Below are 17,014 nucleotides of genomic sequence, written 5' to 3' on the forward strand. Positions count from 1 at the left end.
GTCCTGGGTGGGCTTCATAGTCAAGGGGAATTTTATTTTTGACCTTTTGAAGAATGTTGCTTCAATTGCACCCTGACTGAGAGGCAGGGTAGGCAGATCCCTGGTAAAGTACCGGGGCTTCCTCGGTAGGTAATTCTTGCCCCAGCCCTGAGCCTGTGCACATCTGCCAGCAGACACGGCTTTGCTTCGCTTGTGCCCACCACAACGAGGGGTAACCTAGTCCTGAACGGAGACTGCCTTGGGCCAGCTGTGGAGCTAGTTTGGGGATCAGAGCACATGACACAGTTTTTCTATGAAGAAAGGTACGAGCCCCTTACCCACAGCACTTGGGTTTACAGGTGATACTGTCCCGAGCTTGTAGACAGATCATCCTCCTGCCCTCGGTCAGCTCAGGGGCCGCGTTCTCTCTTTGGACATGGGTAAGTGTCAAGAATAGGCAGTGATGGGGGCTGGTCTGTTGGTCTGTATACCCTTGTGGACATTGTCAAATGACTACCGATAATACATCATTTACTATTTGATGTCCAGCACTATTCTAAGTGTGAGGTAGATAGAGAAAGAGTGTGAATTTAGATACTAACGTTTGCATTTCACAGATGAAAAAAAAAAACTGAGTGTTTGCCCAAAGTCACACAACTTGTAAGTGGTGAAGCTGCGGTTCAGCCCAGGAGGACTGGCTCTGTAGTCCATGTTTGCAAGCACTATGCTATATTGCTTTGTGTATATTTATGTGTTTCACTGATCTAATTCCTGAGCCCTTATCCCTGCTCCAAGAAGTAATTTGCTTCATTTTAATTTAAAGCAAAGATGAAAACAACCTTAATCCACTGCCCAAACCATCTTCCCCTGCAGGGAAAAGGGTACTTTCTGAATGGATGGAGACCAAGAGAGTTGCTTTGAGCCAAAGCTGCCTTGCAGTTTAGCTGAGGCAGGATTTACAAATGGCGTGAACAGTGCCTGCATTAGCCGATGGCATAGAGTGCTGAATGCTAGTAGAAGAGATAAAATCAGACATATGTTTGGACATAAATGTTCTCTCTCCCTCTCTCCTCTTTCCTCTAATTTTAAGCCCCTGCTGCTTTGTTGCAGTGAAATGGCGGCTCCTTAATTGTGGGCTCTGGCCCCCTAAGGTAGAAGCCCGGGGTGAGGATGGCCAGCTCAGTCCTCTGCCAGTCTCTCTACCCATCACCACTGAAGGAAGCCAGAGGCTCTGGGCTGTGGCCCTGGTCCCTGCCAACAATAGGAATTTTGTTGCAGGGTCTCTGTGGATGTTGTTCTGCCTGGTTGCTGCCCTCAGTACATGGTAAAGAACTGTGAAAAAGTGAATGTCTCCAAGTCTTGGAAACTAGCCTGTCTGCTTCTTCCTTCACTAAGAGGGTGCAGTGTTACCCCGAAGGGTGATCAAAAGGCCTGGTGCAGAATAGGGCAGTGGCACCTCCTGAGCCAATGCTGGAGTAGACAGAGTAGAGGGGAGGAGTTAAGGAGACTCCGCCCCCACCCCACCTTCTGCAGGAGCTGCTACACTGTAGGGAACTTCTCAGGTGTGTACTCTGAGACGTCTGTCCATCTCCCTCTCTGCAAAGCTGCTACGGCTGAGTCTGGGAGGAAGCCAGAGTCGCTTCCTCACTGTAAACACCCCATCTCAGCTGCTTCACCCTGCCTCCTGTAGCTGTCACCCTCTGAGGGATCCTGCAGCTTGTCTGCCATTGTGCCAAAAATCATGCAGCTGTTTCGTTGCAGTCCTGAGACTCCAGGCCCTCAGCGAGCACACGGGGCCCTTGGGCCAGCTGCAAAGCCCTGTGGGCAGAATTCTGAGCCGGCCTTGCGGGGCAGCCGAGCTGGTTCGGAGGAAGATAGAGCAGCCAGCTCTGACAGGAAGAAGAGAACACAGAACTGTCTGTAGGGAGGCTCCGTGTTCACTGAGCATTGGCAACAAAAGGAATACGTTCCTGAGAGCCAGTAAGATCCTGCGTTCCAGAAAGCACATTTGATTTGGGAGCCAAGAGACCCATGCCCTAGGCCTACCTCTTCCACTTAAGTAGCAATGTGACCTTGGACATGTATTTCAGTTTCTCTGGGGATCAGTTTCCTTAGCTGCAAAATGTAAAGAGCTCAAATTAAATGATTTTTCATGGCTGTAAAGAAATTCTATAATGAAAACTCTTGGCCTGCATATAATCAGCAGCAGAGTCTTTTCCTCTGACTGCCCCCCCAACCCCACGCGCGCGCGCGCGCCTGCCCCCAAGAGCCACCAACCCCTGTTCCATTCCCAGGGCCTGAGGACGCGTCACTAACGTGGTGCTCACTGGACTCCTCTCTGAGCAGCTTTCCCAGGTCCCTGCTACAGAGGAGGAGACACCCAGCATCAGGGTAAAGATAGTTAACTGCTGCCAAAGCCGCAGCCGTGCCCAGATCAAAGGCGAGGCGCGCGGAGCTAAGGAATAGCCGCAAGGAGCCTTAGACCTGTGCACCGTATTTCCTGTCTCCTCCAGTTTCCTTCTGGAAAGCGCCTCTCCTTCAGATCCCCAGACCTGAACAGGCTCAGCCCCGACTCTCCCTTCCAGACCCTTGTTTAGCCACAGACCAGGATCCTGCACAATTCCCTGACTGCCCAAATAGCTGTCAAACACGCAGGGGCCTTCGGAAACTGCCGCCCCCTCCTCTGTTTTGGAAACAGCGACTTGCTCTACAGTCGCCTCTGAGTGTATCCCCGGGAAGCTGTTCTGACAGCCTGACTGTGTCTTCCCGCACTAGAAAAGGGAGTGATTTCTTGCTCGTTCAGCTGGTCCTAGCCAAGTCCCACCCTTGGCTCTGCTGTAGTTTCCTTTCTTTCTCGTGCGGGTAGAATGGTCAAGGAAAGGCAGAGGGAACATATTGTGGGGTCTGGAAACATGAGTGACAGTTCGTTCTTAAGTGTGTGCTCATGCGTATGTGCCCCCAGAGACACTGACACCCAGAAAGGATCTAGATGCCTAGGATGATTCGAATTGGCCATTTCTTCGCCAACTGCTGCAAAGTGCCACCTGCCTCTCTCTCCTCCTCAGTGCCAGAGAGATCACACCCACTCAGCCCCAGTTCCCTGCATTAGTATAAATACTAGCACTGAGGAAACACGGGGCCGCAGCTCACGCAGCCTCCCGCAAGCATCAGGAGACAGACTCCCACCAGCACGAAGGTGTGTTTGGCTCCTTAACACCCTGAGAATCAAAGCAGCCCTGCCTGTGGGAAATCGAAGCCAAACTGCATTATTGCAGACCTCTTAAATCCAGCCCCCCCGGGATCTTGTGCAGCGCTGGTGCTGCCTGACCAGCGGCTTCCACCGACGTGGCGGTTACCTTGTGGCCAGGTCTCAGGGGCGAGGCTGACCCATTTCCCCGGCTTTCCCGGGGCACAGGGAAGGTGGTTATACCCCCAACAAAGGCAGGGACTAACACACTTAGCTTGTGGAAGGTGCACTGGAATCAGGGTGCTTTTATTTAAGCTAGGAAAGGTTTTTTGACAGCTTTAGCATTTCCCCATACTTTTAAAAAATAGATAACATTTGTCTCCCCCCTCCCCCATCACACTGCTCCCCTCCCCACCACCCTACCCTCCCCCCCTTTTTTTTTTCTTCAAGTAGAAATAACTTGGTCAATGCGCCTAAGAATCTATAGGCTCAGGGTCTTATTCAATTTAACCCTTTGGGGACAGGGAATTAAAAATTGAACAATATTTATTAAAATACAAAAATACACTTTACAATCAGTGTTCTTTTTGTTGGCATCCCCCCCCCAACCCCTACCACCCCCTTTCAAATCTGAACCCTTGAATCCCTTTTAAAGCTAGAATAACAACTGACAGAAGTTACATTACATGGACCAGTATAACAGAGATCTCCATCTCCCCCACCCACAGCCACCCTCTCCCTTCCCCTTCCACATCCTCCTCGGCTAGGCATGGGGGAGGGCAGCTCCCCCCCCCCCCCGGCCCCCATGCAGCAGGACTCCATGCAGAACTCACTCATGTGTGCCTGTGTCACTTCTGTTTAAACTGTGGCTCCCACATCTTCCATGACCCAGCCAGGTTAGGAAAGGCTTCCTCACTCTCAGTGAGCCTGCGCCCTTCTAGTCTTGCCTTTTCCTGCTCCACTCGTGTTCTGCCCCTACCCCATCACCACTACCAGTTGGCATCAGCTGTAATAATCCCTAATGAATCAGCATTTAGAATAGTCACCAAACCCCAAGCCTGAGAAAAGCTTCCACTCCCCCAAGCTCCCCACTCCCACCCAGCCTCTCCTCCCTCACCGTCTTCAAACAAAACCTATTTGAAAAATCATAAAATGCCATCGTTGTCTACAATCATTTGTCAGATACCTAGAACAACAGGTGGACCTGGCACAATGCTAATTTATAGCCTCCGAGACAGTCCGCCTCCCTGCTGCTGCTCTCCCCCTCCCCCTCCCCCACCCCGCCTCCCTGCCTGGCGCCGCACCCCCTTGAGGGGCCGCCTCCTTCTCCTGGGAAACCCTGAATAGACACATGCCTTGCAGAGTGGGTTCAGCCCCACTGCAGGAATCTGGTGCAATGTGCAAGCATCTGACAGCTCCCTTCCTCCCCTGCTCGGGAAGCACTCCATCAGACACATGGTCCCCGGCACAACCCCCGGAGACCTGGCGCGCGCACGGACCGGACCGACACTCAGCCCCTCGAAGGATTCATTTGAAAAATCTGGTGGTTTTCCTGTTTGCACTACAGCTACAGATCTATCGTCCCCTTGGCCTCTGAAGAGAAAAATATTATTGCCTCTCAACATTTTGGCAGAGTACAAATTCACGGAGCTTTTTTCAGAATTTTTTTTTTAAATAAGATAATCTGCAAAGACAGCTCTCGGCTTAAGAAAGATGTCTGTAGAAACGGGTACTCCTGTATCCTATGAAGCATCTTCTAAAAAAAGGACAGGTTCAGTCCATCCCATCCCGCCTGTTCCCTCCGCAGCCCACACCCTACCCCTTTAGGGATGCTAATTGTTGGTGTTTTAGTTTTACCTTAGCAGGTTCAACCTCTTACCAGAAACCTTTTCTGGCAGTAGAGCAAAGGTACATGGGGCGCGTACCCCACAACATTCCCAAGATTCCCCTCCCGCCCCCTTTAAATAGAACTTACAAGTTAGAAAATAGTTTTGTTTTGATTTTTTTCTTTTTAAATTTTAATATAATCTGTTTTTTTTTACCAGCCCATAGATTTAATATATAAGCATATACAAGAAAAAGTCTCTCCCCACTCTGTACAAAAGTTGCTGTCTCGTGTGTGTGTGTGTGTGTATGTGTGTGTGTGGTGTGTGTGTGCATTCTATTGCGTTTAAAGTTTTTGAGGGGAGGGGGCATCATATTTGAGTTTCCTGTACCTTGTCCTTGGTATGGGTCTGAATTATATAAGGTTCAGAGATAGTGGTGACTGTGGGGTGCAGAGAGTTCCCCAGGCTGTTTTCTGTCCAGTGGGCCCCATGTGCTGGTTTGTAGGTGTTGTAGTTAATATGGTCATGAATTGTGGGCAGCACTACTGCCCCCTCACCTGATACACTGGCTGGAGCCGCTGTTGCCGCCGCCGAAGCCGCCGCCGGGATGTCTTCGTCCACCTGGATAATCTCAACTGTCCTGGCGGCCGTGACGGTACTCCGCTGCTGGTGCCGCTTCCGGAGCTTGTAGAAGACAATCAACATGGCGGCAGCCAGCAGAGTCACTGCCACAAAGCAACCAATGATGATCTTGGTGGTCTTCATGACTTCATCCAGGCTGGTCTGCATCTTGTCAGTGGTGTCTGTCGCGGGTACCGCCACCTGCTTGGGCACACGGGTGGTCTGAATGAGCACCGTGGTAGAGGTGGTATATGCCGGCTGGTAGCCAGTGGACGTGGTGGGCACAGGCTTGTACTTCCTCGTGGTGTCCTCAGGCGAGATCTCCGTGGTCTCCACTGTGACTGTGGTGAAGAAACTGTAGTTGGAGGTGTTGAGCTCGGCCGTGCTCACGTTGAGGTAGGCCGAGGCGTTGGAGTTGCCAGCCACGTTGGTCACCATGCATGTGTATACCCCCGTGTCTGAGAGCAGCACGTGGGAGAAGTTCAAGGTGCCGTCGTTGAGGACAGAGATGCGCGGGTGGCGGGAGGCGTGGCTGAGCACTGTCCCATTGGGCAGCAGCCACTTCACCGAGGACATGGGGGGAGTCCGACACTTGAGTTCCGCCATCCGACTCTCAGAGATGTTGAGGTCCCGAGGCGCGTCCATGATGAAGGGGGCAGAGCACTGGAAGGAGGCCTGGTCCACCTCCACCAGGTAGCGGCCTCGCATGTGCATGGGAGCGTGACAGCGGCCGCAGCACGTGGAGTTGGTGGGTATATACTCCCGAAGCCACCAGGCCAGCCACAGGATGTCGCAGTCACAGTTCCAGGGATTGTGGTGTAAGTGCAACTCCACCAGGTACCTCAGTGGGCTGAAGAGGTCGTGGGGCAGAGAGGAGAGGTTGTTGTGAGCCAGGTTGAGTTCCACAAGCGAGGCCAGCCCGTCGAAAGCATTCCGCTCAATCAGGCTCACCTGCGAGTTCATGACCCACAGCTTCTTGAGGGAGCTCAGGCCATGGAAGGATCCAGGCCTGATCTCAGGAAAGTGGTTCCCTGACATCTCCAGCTCCTCCAGCCCCACCAGGGGGGTGAGGTTGGGCATATCTTTAATGTTGCACATACCCAAGTTCAGGTACTTGAGGTTGAAGAGCCCCTCAAAGGCGCCCTCAGAGATATACTCCAGCTTCTTGAGCTCCCCCAAGTCCAGGCGCATGAGGGAGGGCACTCGGTTGAAGGCATAGGAGGGGATGCTTTCTATAGGGTTGTTGCGAAGCCAGAGCTCCCGCAGTTTGGACAGGTATTCGAAGGCCCCGCTGGGGATGACAGTCAGCCAGTTGTCGAACAGCTCCAGGGTGTTGAGGCTGGCCAGGCCGTTGAAGGCCCCCACCTCGATCTGCCGGATGGAGTTCCTGCCCAGCTGCAGGACCTCCAGGTGGTGGAGGTGTCGGAAGGTGTCGGCCTGGATCATCTGGATATTGTTTTCCATGAGGTTGAGGTACCGGGTGTTGGAGGGGATGCCCTGTGGGACCTCGGAGAGGCCCCGGCGGGTGCACACCACCTTGCTGAACTGGTTACTGCACGAGCAGACGGAGGGGCAGTTCTGGGGCCCGGCCGAGGCGGCAGCAGCGATGGCTGCACACAGAATCCACACTTGTGCCGTGAGGTAGACGACGGGGAGCAGGACGGCATTCCAGGTGTGGTGCACAGTTACCTGCCACAAGAGCTTCATGGTGTGGCACGTTCATAATTCACCATCGCCTGGGATTTTGGCTCGGAAAGGAGAACCAGCCCTACCCCGGCTTAAGTGAGCTAGGAGCTCCTCTTTCCATCTGAAGAAGGAGGTGGGGAGGGGGCGATTAGAGACGGAGCGCGGATCGGCCGCAAAACCCCTGCCCAAACTAGAGAGCGGCCCCCTCCTCCAGCAGTCCACCCTCGAGGCCAGCCCCCTGCCGGCTAAGACTTTCTACCCCACAGTGCCACCATCCCCACCCAGTTCGCCGTCACCTACCTCGGAAGGAAGGCAGGAGAGAAGTGGCGTGCTGTCCTTAAGCTTTCTCCACGGGAGCCGGGCACATCGTTCCCATTCTGACTTCTTAGTTTTAATTAACAAAAGGGGGAAGTGGTGGGGGTGGGGAGGGCACAGGAGAGGGGAGGGGAGGGGAGGGGAGGGGTGGGGGAGACAAAATGGCTTCTAGTAAATCCGGAGCCAGAGACGGCAAAGCCGTGGAGTTGAGGCGCGCCAGGGAGAACCCAGGCCCGGCGGGCTATGCAGGTGCATGCCCCCCCCTCGGCCCGAGGAGCGGCGCCACCAGCGCTTCCCTGCTTTGTCCTTGGACCCTGGCACCGGCTCTCTCCATCCACGGGGGAAGCTGCTTCATCGCCAAAGTGTGCCTCCAGCGCCCCCAGCCCGCGCCCTGGGCCGCCGCCGGAGGGGGTGCGGGGGCGCCCGAAGCCGCCCAGGCCGCGCTCGCTGCCGCCGCTTACTGCTGCTGCTGCTGCTGCGCTCCGCTCTCCGTCGCCGGCCGCCCAGGTCGGCGGCAGCTGATTGCAGTCGTGAGCTCGCGGGGCTGCGAGAGTTAAGAGGAGGTGTTCGCGGCGCCTTCTCCCTCCCCAGACACACACCCCCTTTCTCCTGGCCTTCTCGGAAGGGTTAAGAAGACAAAAACTGGGCTGAGTTCTCCAGTCCGCCGTCTGCTGGCGCGAGGAGCAGTAATCCGTCCAGCACCTGAGGGGCAGCGGCGCCGCGGCTGCGCCGGGACCAGGTCCGCGGGCCGGCGAAGAGCTGGGCTCCCGCGGTCGCGCCCGCTCCGCAGGCCCCTTCGGAGAGTCCGGGGGCGGGCGCGGGTCCGGCGGCGACGACGGCCGCCGCAGCCCCCGGCGGCGCGCAACCGCCCGCCGCTGCCGGGCCCCCGGCGCGCCGCCGGCTCTGGCTTTGTGCAGAGGGGGCGAGTTCGCGGCGCGGGCTCCCGGCGCCTTCAGTGGCTGCGCTGTCCGCGCACTGCTGCAGCGGCCCGAGCGCTGGCGGCGGCGGCGGCGGCGGCGTGAGCAGCGGGGGTCGCGGCTGCGGGAAGCGCTCCCGGGCCCGGGAACATGGTCCCCGCTGGCTAGCGGCGGCGGCAGCGGGGGCCCCGCTCTGGGCGCCCACCGTCTCCTCCTCGCGCCGGGCTCGCGGTGTTGCAGGCGGCAGCCACGCAGACTGCTCTCTCATCCTTTTGTCCTTCAGTCAGAACGTGAATGTACTGCTGACGCATACTGTTCTGGGGAGAAGATTAGCGTGATGCGGAGCTGTGTGCATTAACACCGCTCCCGCCGCCGCCGCCGCCGCCTGCCCGCGAGGGGTTAACGCGGCGCCTTCCAGCGCCGCGCGCCCGCGCAGCCCCGCGCCCCGCGCCCGCTCGGTCCGCCCGCTGCTTCCTTTCTACCCCCTCCTCCCTCTCCCCCTTCCCCCCGCCCGGGGCCGCTGCCTCCCCGCCCCCTCTGGACGCACGGAGCGGGCTGGGCGAGCGGGCGAGTCGGAGTGAGCGTCAAGTGCGGGCCCGCGCGAGTTGCAGGCGTTCGCAGCTATTTTGGGCTAGCCGAGAGCGCGGCTGAGCGGCCGCTGATAGGCTGGGCGGCCGTGGGGCTGCGGCGGGAGAGCGCGCCCTCCGGCCGGCTCCCGGCCGCCCAGCGCCCCCTGGCTCCGGGGCGGCGGGCTCAGGCGGGCCCGCCAGCCCGCGGCCGGGCTGCGGCAGTTGGCCTGCCTCCCTCCGGGACCGCATCGTCCTCACCCCGCGCAACGCTGTCGGGGCGCGTAGTCGCGCAGCGCCGTTCAGGCGCTCGAACTCGGACTTCGGGGCTGCATGGCCGGGCGCGGGGCCGCGCGGAGCCGGAGACCCAGCGCCTGGGCTTGACTGCTGTACCGATGTCTGTCCTATCTCCCTCTCACCAGTTCCTCATCTTCTGGGCTCTAACTAGGGCTTTTAATGATAGCTTTCTTAATGAGTGTTGCGGGGGTGGGAAACGGTGGCAGGAAAGACCAAATGCCGGGAGCCGGAGGAATGACAGCCTGGGAGGGATTGCGTGAGCTCCCAGAACCTGCGGCGTGACCTGTTCATTCACGGAGCCGCAGCCTGCACCCGGCGTCGAACCTTGGCTCCCCCCAGCGCCCCAGGAGTGGGGGAGGCGGCTTCAGCGTTCACCAGCCCCTCTCCTCGGGCTTCCCCAGCACAGCTAGGTAGCAGCTGCCCCAACTTCTGGCCCTGGGGGAGCCTGGGGCATTTGACAGATTGTTGTAAGAGAGTAAGTTAGGGCAGCCTTTTCCCACCTTCAAAGAAGACTCTGGATTCTACCACACCCATCCCTCTGTCTTGTGTGCTGCCCAGTAAGCTGAACCTCCTTAAATATGTAAGGAACTCTTGCAATCCCAAAAACTGTTTCGTTGTAGGCAAGTTGGTTTTTCCATTCTTTACTAAGGTCTTTTTGCCTGGATTTGTAGTCAAATAGTTAGTATTTATTGAGTCCATAATCTGTGTATCACTGTTAATGTTCCCGGCAGTCCTGCTGTCCATTTCATGAATGGGTCAGATTTGTTGTAGAGTGGTAACAATGTAAATAAGTGGTAGCATACTTGAGCCCTGGCACACCTCAGTTGTCAAGGAATATGGAAGTGATTCCCCAAAGAATTCTTCCAGTATTCCAGAATTTGGGTTTCATCCGTCCCCTTCAGCCTGTCTGGGGATCTAACGTACCCTCCTCTATCCATCTAAGTTTAATCTTCATTTACTCAGTGGCTTGCTCGCCAATATTGTCGCCATTTGACGGACGAAGGCACTTAGGCAGGCAGATGACTTGCTCAGGGTCATGTAACCAGAAAATCCTGCAGTCAGCTTTTCAATCCAGTCTTCAAGCCCCAAGCCCAGTGTTTGGTTTTGGTTTTGGTTTTGTGTTTATTTGTTTTGGTTTTCGTTTCATTTTGCTTTGTTTGCACTAATAAGAATGTCCCCTGTGTCTATGTAGCATAAATGGTGGAGGCAATGTGAGAAGTTCTGAAAGTTCAGCCCAGGGTCCGAGAGGAGGGGGCTGAGAAAGTAAATCCTTTCTTTACTGAAGATAGGGAGAAGAAATTCAGGAGCCCTGATACCAGGGTTTGGTTCCCTCTAGCTACTCCCTCGGGGTGGGGGTGGGGGAGCTGGCTCTCTGTGTCCTGTCTTCACAGCAGGGCTACATTCCTGGAGACCCCAGGCCGATGGGGATCTGGGCAGGAACCGCGAAAACTAGCTAGCGAGGGGCTCCCATCCTTTCCACAGCCGGCACCGCGCTTGGCATCTGGGCGGCTCACTGGAGGATGGCTGCCCCTCTCGCCCCATGCAAAAGAGGGGCTCGGCCTGGGCTGGTTTCCTGCCTGTGCAGGTAAAGTCAGACCCCCATCTGCTCAGCCCCAGGCCCAGCTTATGAAAGGTCCTGCCCTGCACCCCCCCTCCCCCGCCCGCACCATGTGAACGTAGAGGGAAGTCTGGGCTGACATGGATCAAAGCAGTACGTATTGATCATGTTGTCTTTCAGTGCATTCCTGAGGCTTCTGTTAACGAGGGGGAATATGCCCCTGTTCTGTGGGTGCAGCTGCTTCCCCTCTCTGTGAGCCAGCTGGGTTAGGGAAGCACCTTGAACCTAGAAAATGCACCTGCCCAGGAGGCTGTGAGAGGCACTGTGGCCTCTCTGCTTGGGAACCAGGGTACCATCTAGATGTGCTCCTTCGCTTCTCGCAGCCCCTGGTTTTGACTGCTTCTGGATTGCATGTGGTCCCCCACCTGCAAGAATAGATAGAAGACGACTTAAAGCCTTAGGTGATAGGGCAGGCAGAGGGCTAGACTGAGAACAGTTTCACTTGGCCGTGTCCCTTGGAGAGAGCTGCAGAGCGGCCGTGCTCTGGCAAGGCTTGCATCAGCAGCTGAGGCTTAGGGAGCAGGCCCTGGATCCGGATTGGGACACCTGAGTTCTGGTCTCCTCTCTGCCGAGGATTGGCCGTGTGACAAATCCTAAGATAGCTCCGAACCTGGGTTTCTTCAGTGATAAAGGAAATGGACTAGAAAGTTCCTTGCAGCTCTTGGAACATAATTTCCGCCCCTTCTCAGATATATGGCTCTGTGAAGAAAGTTGATACTTTGGGATAGTAGCCAAGCCTTGGAAACGGGCCACGAAGTTGAGGAGAGAATGCTTTCCTTCAGTTGAATCTAGTGATCCACAGTGCCAGACCCGAGCAGATCCGGCTGCGTTTTCCAAGCCACTGGAAAGCCCCGTAGATCACAGAACGTTAAAGCTCAAAGAGCCCTTGGAGGGTATCAGGACTTAACCTCTTATTTTACAGGTGTCGTTCATGAAGCTCACAGAGGCCCAGTGAGTTACCCACAGCCACCTGGCTAGTTAAAGTCAGAGTCTGTCCCTTCTGAGGCCAGCCCCTCCATCGAGATGACGTTGGATGACTCATTGGCATTTAAACCTGGGGCTTGAAGATAATTCCACACGCCTGTCTCTCTGGTCTGGTGTGCAGGTGCTAGATTGTGAAAAAGATGGCTCTCTATCACAAGCTGGTGTGCCAGCCCGACCTCTAATGGGAAGTGGAAAAAATGGTCATCTAAGAGCCTGACTGGATTAGGACCTGGAACCACCGCCCCCGGCCAGGATAACTGGGCCACTCCCCACCCTGATGTGCAGTAAGTCCCTAAGGCATTATCCTGAGCAGCCACTAGATGTCCATAACGCTCCACAGGGTGTGCTGTGAGGAGCAGGGCACCATCTTGCCTCCAGCAGGCTTGTGGGTCCCTGAGCTGAGGTCCCTCAATGGCAGGAACAGAACAAGCACCAAAACACCAAGAGGATTTGCCAACCAGGAAGAAAGGGAAAAAAAATAGTCACGCAGAAATTATGCTCCACAAAGGAAAGGAAAGATACTGGTTGGTGAATGACAGTGACAAAGCCATCTAAACGGGCAGTGTGGACAGTCACCCCTTCCCCTTGCCACATTGAGCTTCCTTGCCTTGTTTCTGTCTCCCACACTACTGCACACTTCGCATGCACGCGCACCTCTCCAGGGTGACCTGGTCGTGTAACAGATTCCGTTACTGCTGCACAAGAGGTTCCTTTTCTTGCCTGTGATTGTGTAGAGAGGTCAGGCTGTGTCCTTACTGCCCAGCGATCCTAAAGGGAGTGGATCTTCTTCCTTGAGCTAATGCTTCAAGGCCACTCTTCAGACGCCCTCAGAATCCAGTGTTCTTTTCCCCTCAAGGACTTTTCTCTTTGAGGAAGTCAGAAGGAAGTGGACAAAACACGGCCCCTGCAAATTTTAAAAAGCTCAGCTGAAAAAAAAAAAAAAATGAGATGGATAATGAGACCGGTGAAGAGCCAGAGAGCACAGGGCCTCTCTCCTGCTTCTAGATCTCGTTTCCCGTGGCTCCCGGTTTCTTTGTGAGCCACCAGGCTTGAGTGAAGAAGGAAGCCTCATGACTCCTCTCAGAGAAGCTCTTGTGGTGCCTGTGCTAATAACCACGGTCATCTGTACGCCCAGGCAGTGTGAAGAGGGCCAGCGAGCAGCCTTGAACATGCACCTCTGCAGGTGCGCTGGCCCACCCCAGCATTGGCGGCTTCTCCTTTTTAATTGTCCATATATAGCAGTAATAATGCTGATTTTACTGGGACAGTGACAGATACTTAGCACCATGCTAAGTTACACGTATTTAATCTTCACAGCGCCTCTGTGAGATAGATACTACTAGGTCTCCCCACTTTGCAGATGAATTTCAGAAGCTTTCTTGGGATCGCAGAATGAGTGAGTGACTGTTAGTTTCTTGTGGCAACTCTAATGAATGACCACATTCAGTGGCTTATAACAGCAGAAGCTTATTTTCTCACAGTTCTAGAAGCTTAAAAGTTCAAAATCTGGCATGGCTGCTGAACTCCCTGCAGGAGCCCTCGAGGGGAAGACCACCAGCCCTTACCTCTTCCTCTGGCAGCACCTGGTGACATCCTTCGACTCGTAGCCTCATCACTTCAGTTCCACCCCCATGGCCCTCTTCCATCTCTCTCCTCTTTGTGATATTTGTCATTGGACTCAGGGCCCACCTGTATAATCCAGGATGCTTTCCTCATTTCCAGATCTTTAACTTAGTTGTCTGTTATATCTACAAAGACCCATTTTCCGAATGGGGCTTTGTCACACAGTCTGGGACTACTACAGTGACAAACCGAGAATCAAATCTACCCAGAAGCAGACTGTGGTGTGCCATTGAAGAGTAAGGGAAAGGGGAGGGTGTGTCTGCCGGGCAGAAGAGCCGGGTGTGAGCGGGGTGAGCATAGGGTCCTTACATTGGAAAGGAAGAGGTCCCTCATTCAGTGCAGCAGTTAAGCAACATCACGTGAAGGCTCTCAGTCTTTCACTGAGATGCCCACGTCCCATATCAGAATAGCTGGCTTCTTTACCCAGCCTTCCACTCTTGACTCCAGCTTCCTGCTAACACAGACCCTGGAAGGCAGGGCCGATGGCTCAAAGTTCTTTTGTCCCAAGCGGAAGAACTGGATTGAGTTCCTGGCTGCTGGCTTCGTCCTGGTTATTAGGGGCATTTGGAGAGAGAATCAGTGAACAGGAGTTCTTATCTCTGTGTCTCTATCTCTCAAATAAATTAATAACGATTTGGAAAAAAAAAAATAGGAAACATTGCATGACTCAAGAAAAGAGTGCAGGGGTCAGAGTTGTAGTGTGGCAGTTGAAGCTGCTGCTTGCAATGCCAGCATCTCATGGGCACCGATTCAAGTCCTGGCTGCTCCGCTTCCTATCCAGCTCCCTGCTAATGGCCGGGGAATATCAGCAGAGGATGGACCAAGTACCTGGGCTCCTGCCACCCACGTGGGAGACCCAAATGAAGCTCCTGGCTTCTGGCTCCTGGCTTCAGCCTGGCCCAGCCCTGGCCATTGTGGCCATCTGTGGAGTGAACCTGCAGATGGAAGATCTCTCTATCTGTCTCTCCCGCTCTCTGTGGCTCTAACTTTCAAATAAATATCTAAATCTTTTCAAGAAAAAATAATAATAGAAGAGGGCAGGCTGACAAGAGAAACTCAAGAAATTTGCCTCTTACTATTTTCTGTTTTAATTTCATTTCTTAATTATTGATCTCTTTGTTTACATGATCTCCAGGTTTTATCTTGAAACACTTAAGCTTTTACCAGTAATACTAAAGTATCTATTTGCATTGCTCCAAAATTTGGCTCATCCGTAGCTTTGTATTTGCAAGAGATTGAGACACCTCCTGATCAGAGCCAGCAGGTATGGGTGTACAACTGATCATTTTGAATAGAATGGCTTTTCAATGTCTCAAACATAAATTTCATCATTAATCAGGAACCCATGCCTCCAGTTACAGTTAGCCTTGTCGTAGACACACACACAATGTGGGTATAAATCTATTCATATTTTGTTTGAGGCAAGTATTTATGCTTCCCCAGACTGAGTTTTATAAAATGAGTGTGTGCACGTGCATTAGTGGGCATTATATGTTGGTGGCGGCTATGAAGTGAAGTGTCAGACAAAGCAGAGTTCAAATCACAGTTCCACCTTTTGCAGACTATCTACATACAAGGTTTTTAAAGCTCGGTAACTTCTATTTGTATCACAGTATTAGTGGAGTAAAAACAAGAAAGAGAAACCACAGCCAGTCTCAACAAACTGTTACAGTAGCAATACCTTCTACTTTCCAACATGGAGACTGGTATAGAAAGAAACTTTTGCTGGAAGTCCACAATGGAGAGAATCCTCTTGTATCTTATTCCCCAGACCCCCTTGCTCTTGATCTTTCACCGAATTCAGAGCATCTCATCCTTTTTTTTTTTTTTTTAATTATTTATTTATTTATTTGAAAGGCAGAGTGACAGATGAGGAAAGGCAGAGAGAGCAGAACTTCTACTTCTTCATTCAAGCAAAAGGTGTCTCTCGTCGTTTGTTTTTAACGTTTTAAATTCGGAGGTAATTTCCGGGTTCCAGACAGGTCTGAAATAGTACTGATAGAGAACGCACATCCCTCAGCCAGCTTCCTCTTGTGCTAACCTCCTACCTAACACAGAACATTTATTCAGAACTCAAGCTATTCAAGGCACAGGCTTCCACTCTTGCCCTCTGCCGTCTACTCTCCATAGCAACCGAAGGGATCTTGGTGACGTTAGATCAGATTATGTGATTGATCTGCTCCAAGTGCTCCATTCTTGCCTTTATACATGCCAGTAACACCCAAACTGCTCGACACGGCCCGCAGGCGCTAAGCCTTCATCCTGCTGTGCTCCCTCCCCGGGTTTAATCGTGGGCCTCCTCCTGCTTTGCACAGCAGCTGTACCGGCCATCTTTCTTCTCCTGGGAGACTCTTTGGCTGTTTCCCCCCATTCGGGTCTTTGATCCCCCTTCCTGGAATATTCTCCCACATTTTCAGTGTTCACCCAGCTAGCTTCTTCTTGAACAGCTTTTGTTTGCAGAGAGACGTTTCGTGACTGCCTGCTCTAAAGTAGCCCCACCAGTTGCAATGAGATCACCTGGTATCATTTTAGCATTATCTAAAGTTACCATGTTTGTACTCTTAATTTTTTTAAAGATTTTTTTTTTTTGCAGAGAAATAAGGAGCCTGTAGCATTTTTCTTTTCTTTTTAAGATTTATTTTATTTATTCGAAATAGTTACAGAGAGAGGCAGAGACAGAGAGAGAGGTCTTCCATCCGCTGGTTCACTCCCCAGATGGCCGCAATGGCCAGAGCTGCACTCATCTGAAGCCAGGAACCAGGAGCCCCTTCCAGGTCTCCCAATGAGCACAGGGGCCCAAGGACTTGCGCCATCCTCCACTGCTATCCCAGGGCATAGCAGAGAGCTGGACCAGAAGAGGAGCAGCCAGAACTAGGATTAGAACCGGTGCCCACATGGGATGCCAGTGCTTCAGGCCAGGGTGTTAACCCGATGCGCCGCAGCACTCCGGCACCTATACTCTTATTTGTTTACTTCATAAAGGCAGAGCGCAGTCCTGTCTTGTTCCCAATACCCAGGTCCCTGGAATGAGTTGATTCTTGATAAGAGCTCTGCTCTCCCTGGTGGCATACCCATGGGCCTAGCCCTGCTCCATTTATGTTGTTTGGGAAAATTAAAGGTGGGTCTTCCACTTGCTGACATCCCCCAGGTTTTAGAATCCCTCTCCCCACCCTCAGTGGGTGGAATGACAAAGCCATACCTGAATGCAGAGCTGTGGCTAGAGGAGGAGCTTCGGAGCACAGACGCACACATCTGTGCCTGCTCCTGTCCAGGTTGTCCATCGTTTTTAAATTTGCTAAAGTGCATTTTTCCCAAAGGGAGTGGGGGCTGCAAGCCTGAAGCAGGCAATACCGGAACAGTGAGATCAAATGCTTTGAAAGTAGCTGTGCCAATGC

At 53.5% G+C, this 17,014-nt stretch overlaps 2 protein-coding genes across 7 annotated transcripts in view; one reads left to right on the forward strand and one right to left on the reverse strand.

Annotated features, from left to right (window-relative positions):
* Positions 1–17,014, forward strand: part of SND1 (staphylococcal nuclease and tudor domain containing 1) — a 407,933-nt gene that overhangs the window by 344,165 nt on the left and 46,754 nt on the right. The gene's annotated exons all lie outside the window — the stretch shown is intronic.
* LRRC4 (leucine rich repeat containing 4) lies at positions 2,803–9,243 on the reverse strand. Of its 6 annotated transcripts, none has more exons than XM_089328545.1 (5): positions 9,079–9,243; positions 8,737–8,843; positions 8,076–8,158; positions 7,600–7,683; positions 2,803–7,302 (listed from the first exon to the last, which is right to left on the reverse strand). In XM_089328545.1, the coding sequence occupies exons 2-5, from the start codon at positions 8,840–8,842 to the stop codon at positions 5,362–5,364; spliced, it is 2,214 nt and encodes a 737-aa protein (XP_089184671.1). In that variant the 5' UTR covers position 8,843; positions 9,079–9,243; the 3' UTR covers positions 2,803–5,361. The 6 variants fall into 6 exon arrangements, with proteins under 6 accessions (XP_089184671.1, XP_089184670.1, XP_089184673.1 ...); XM_089328544.1 differs by having other exon boundaries at positions 8,737–8,848; XM_089328547.1 differs by lacking the exon at positions 8,076–8,158 and having other exon boundaries at positions 9,079–9,240.

The sequence above is a fragment of the Oryctolagus cuniculus genome, chromosome 3, assembly GCF_051225735.1.
Source record: "Oryctolagus cuniculus isolate XC-2025 breed Fujian yellow rabbit chromosome 3, ASM5122573v1, whole genome shotgun sequence".
Lineage (NCBI taxonomy): Eukaryota > Metazoa > Chordata > Mammalia > Lagomorpha > Leporidae > Oryctolagus > Oryctolagus cuniculus.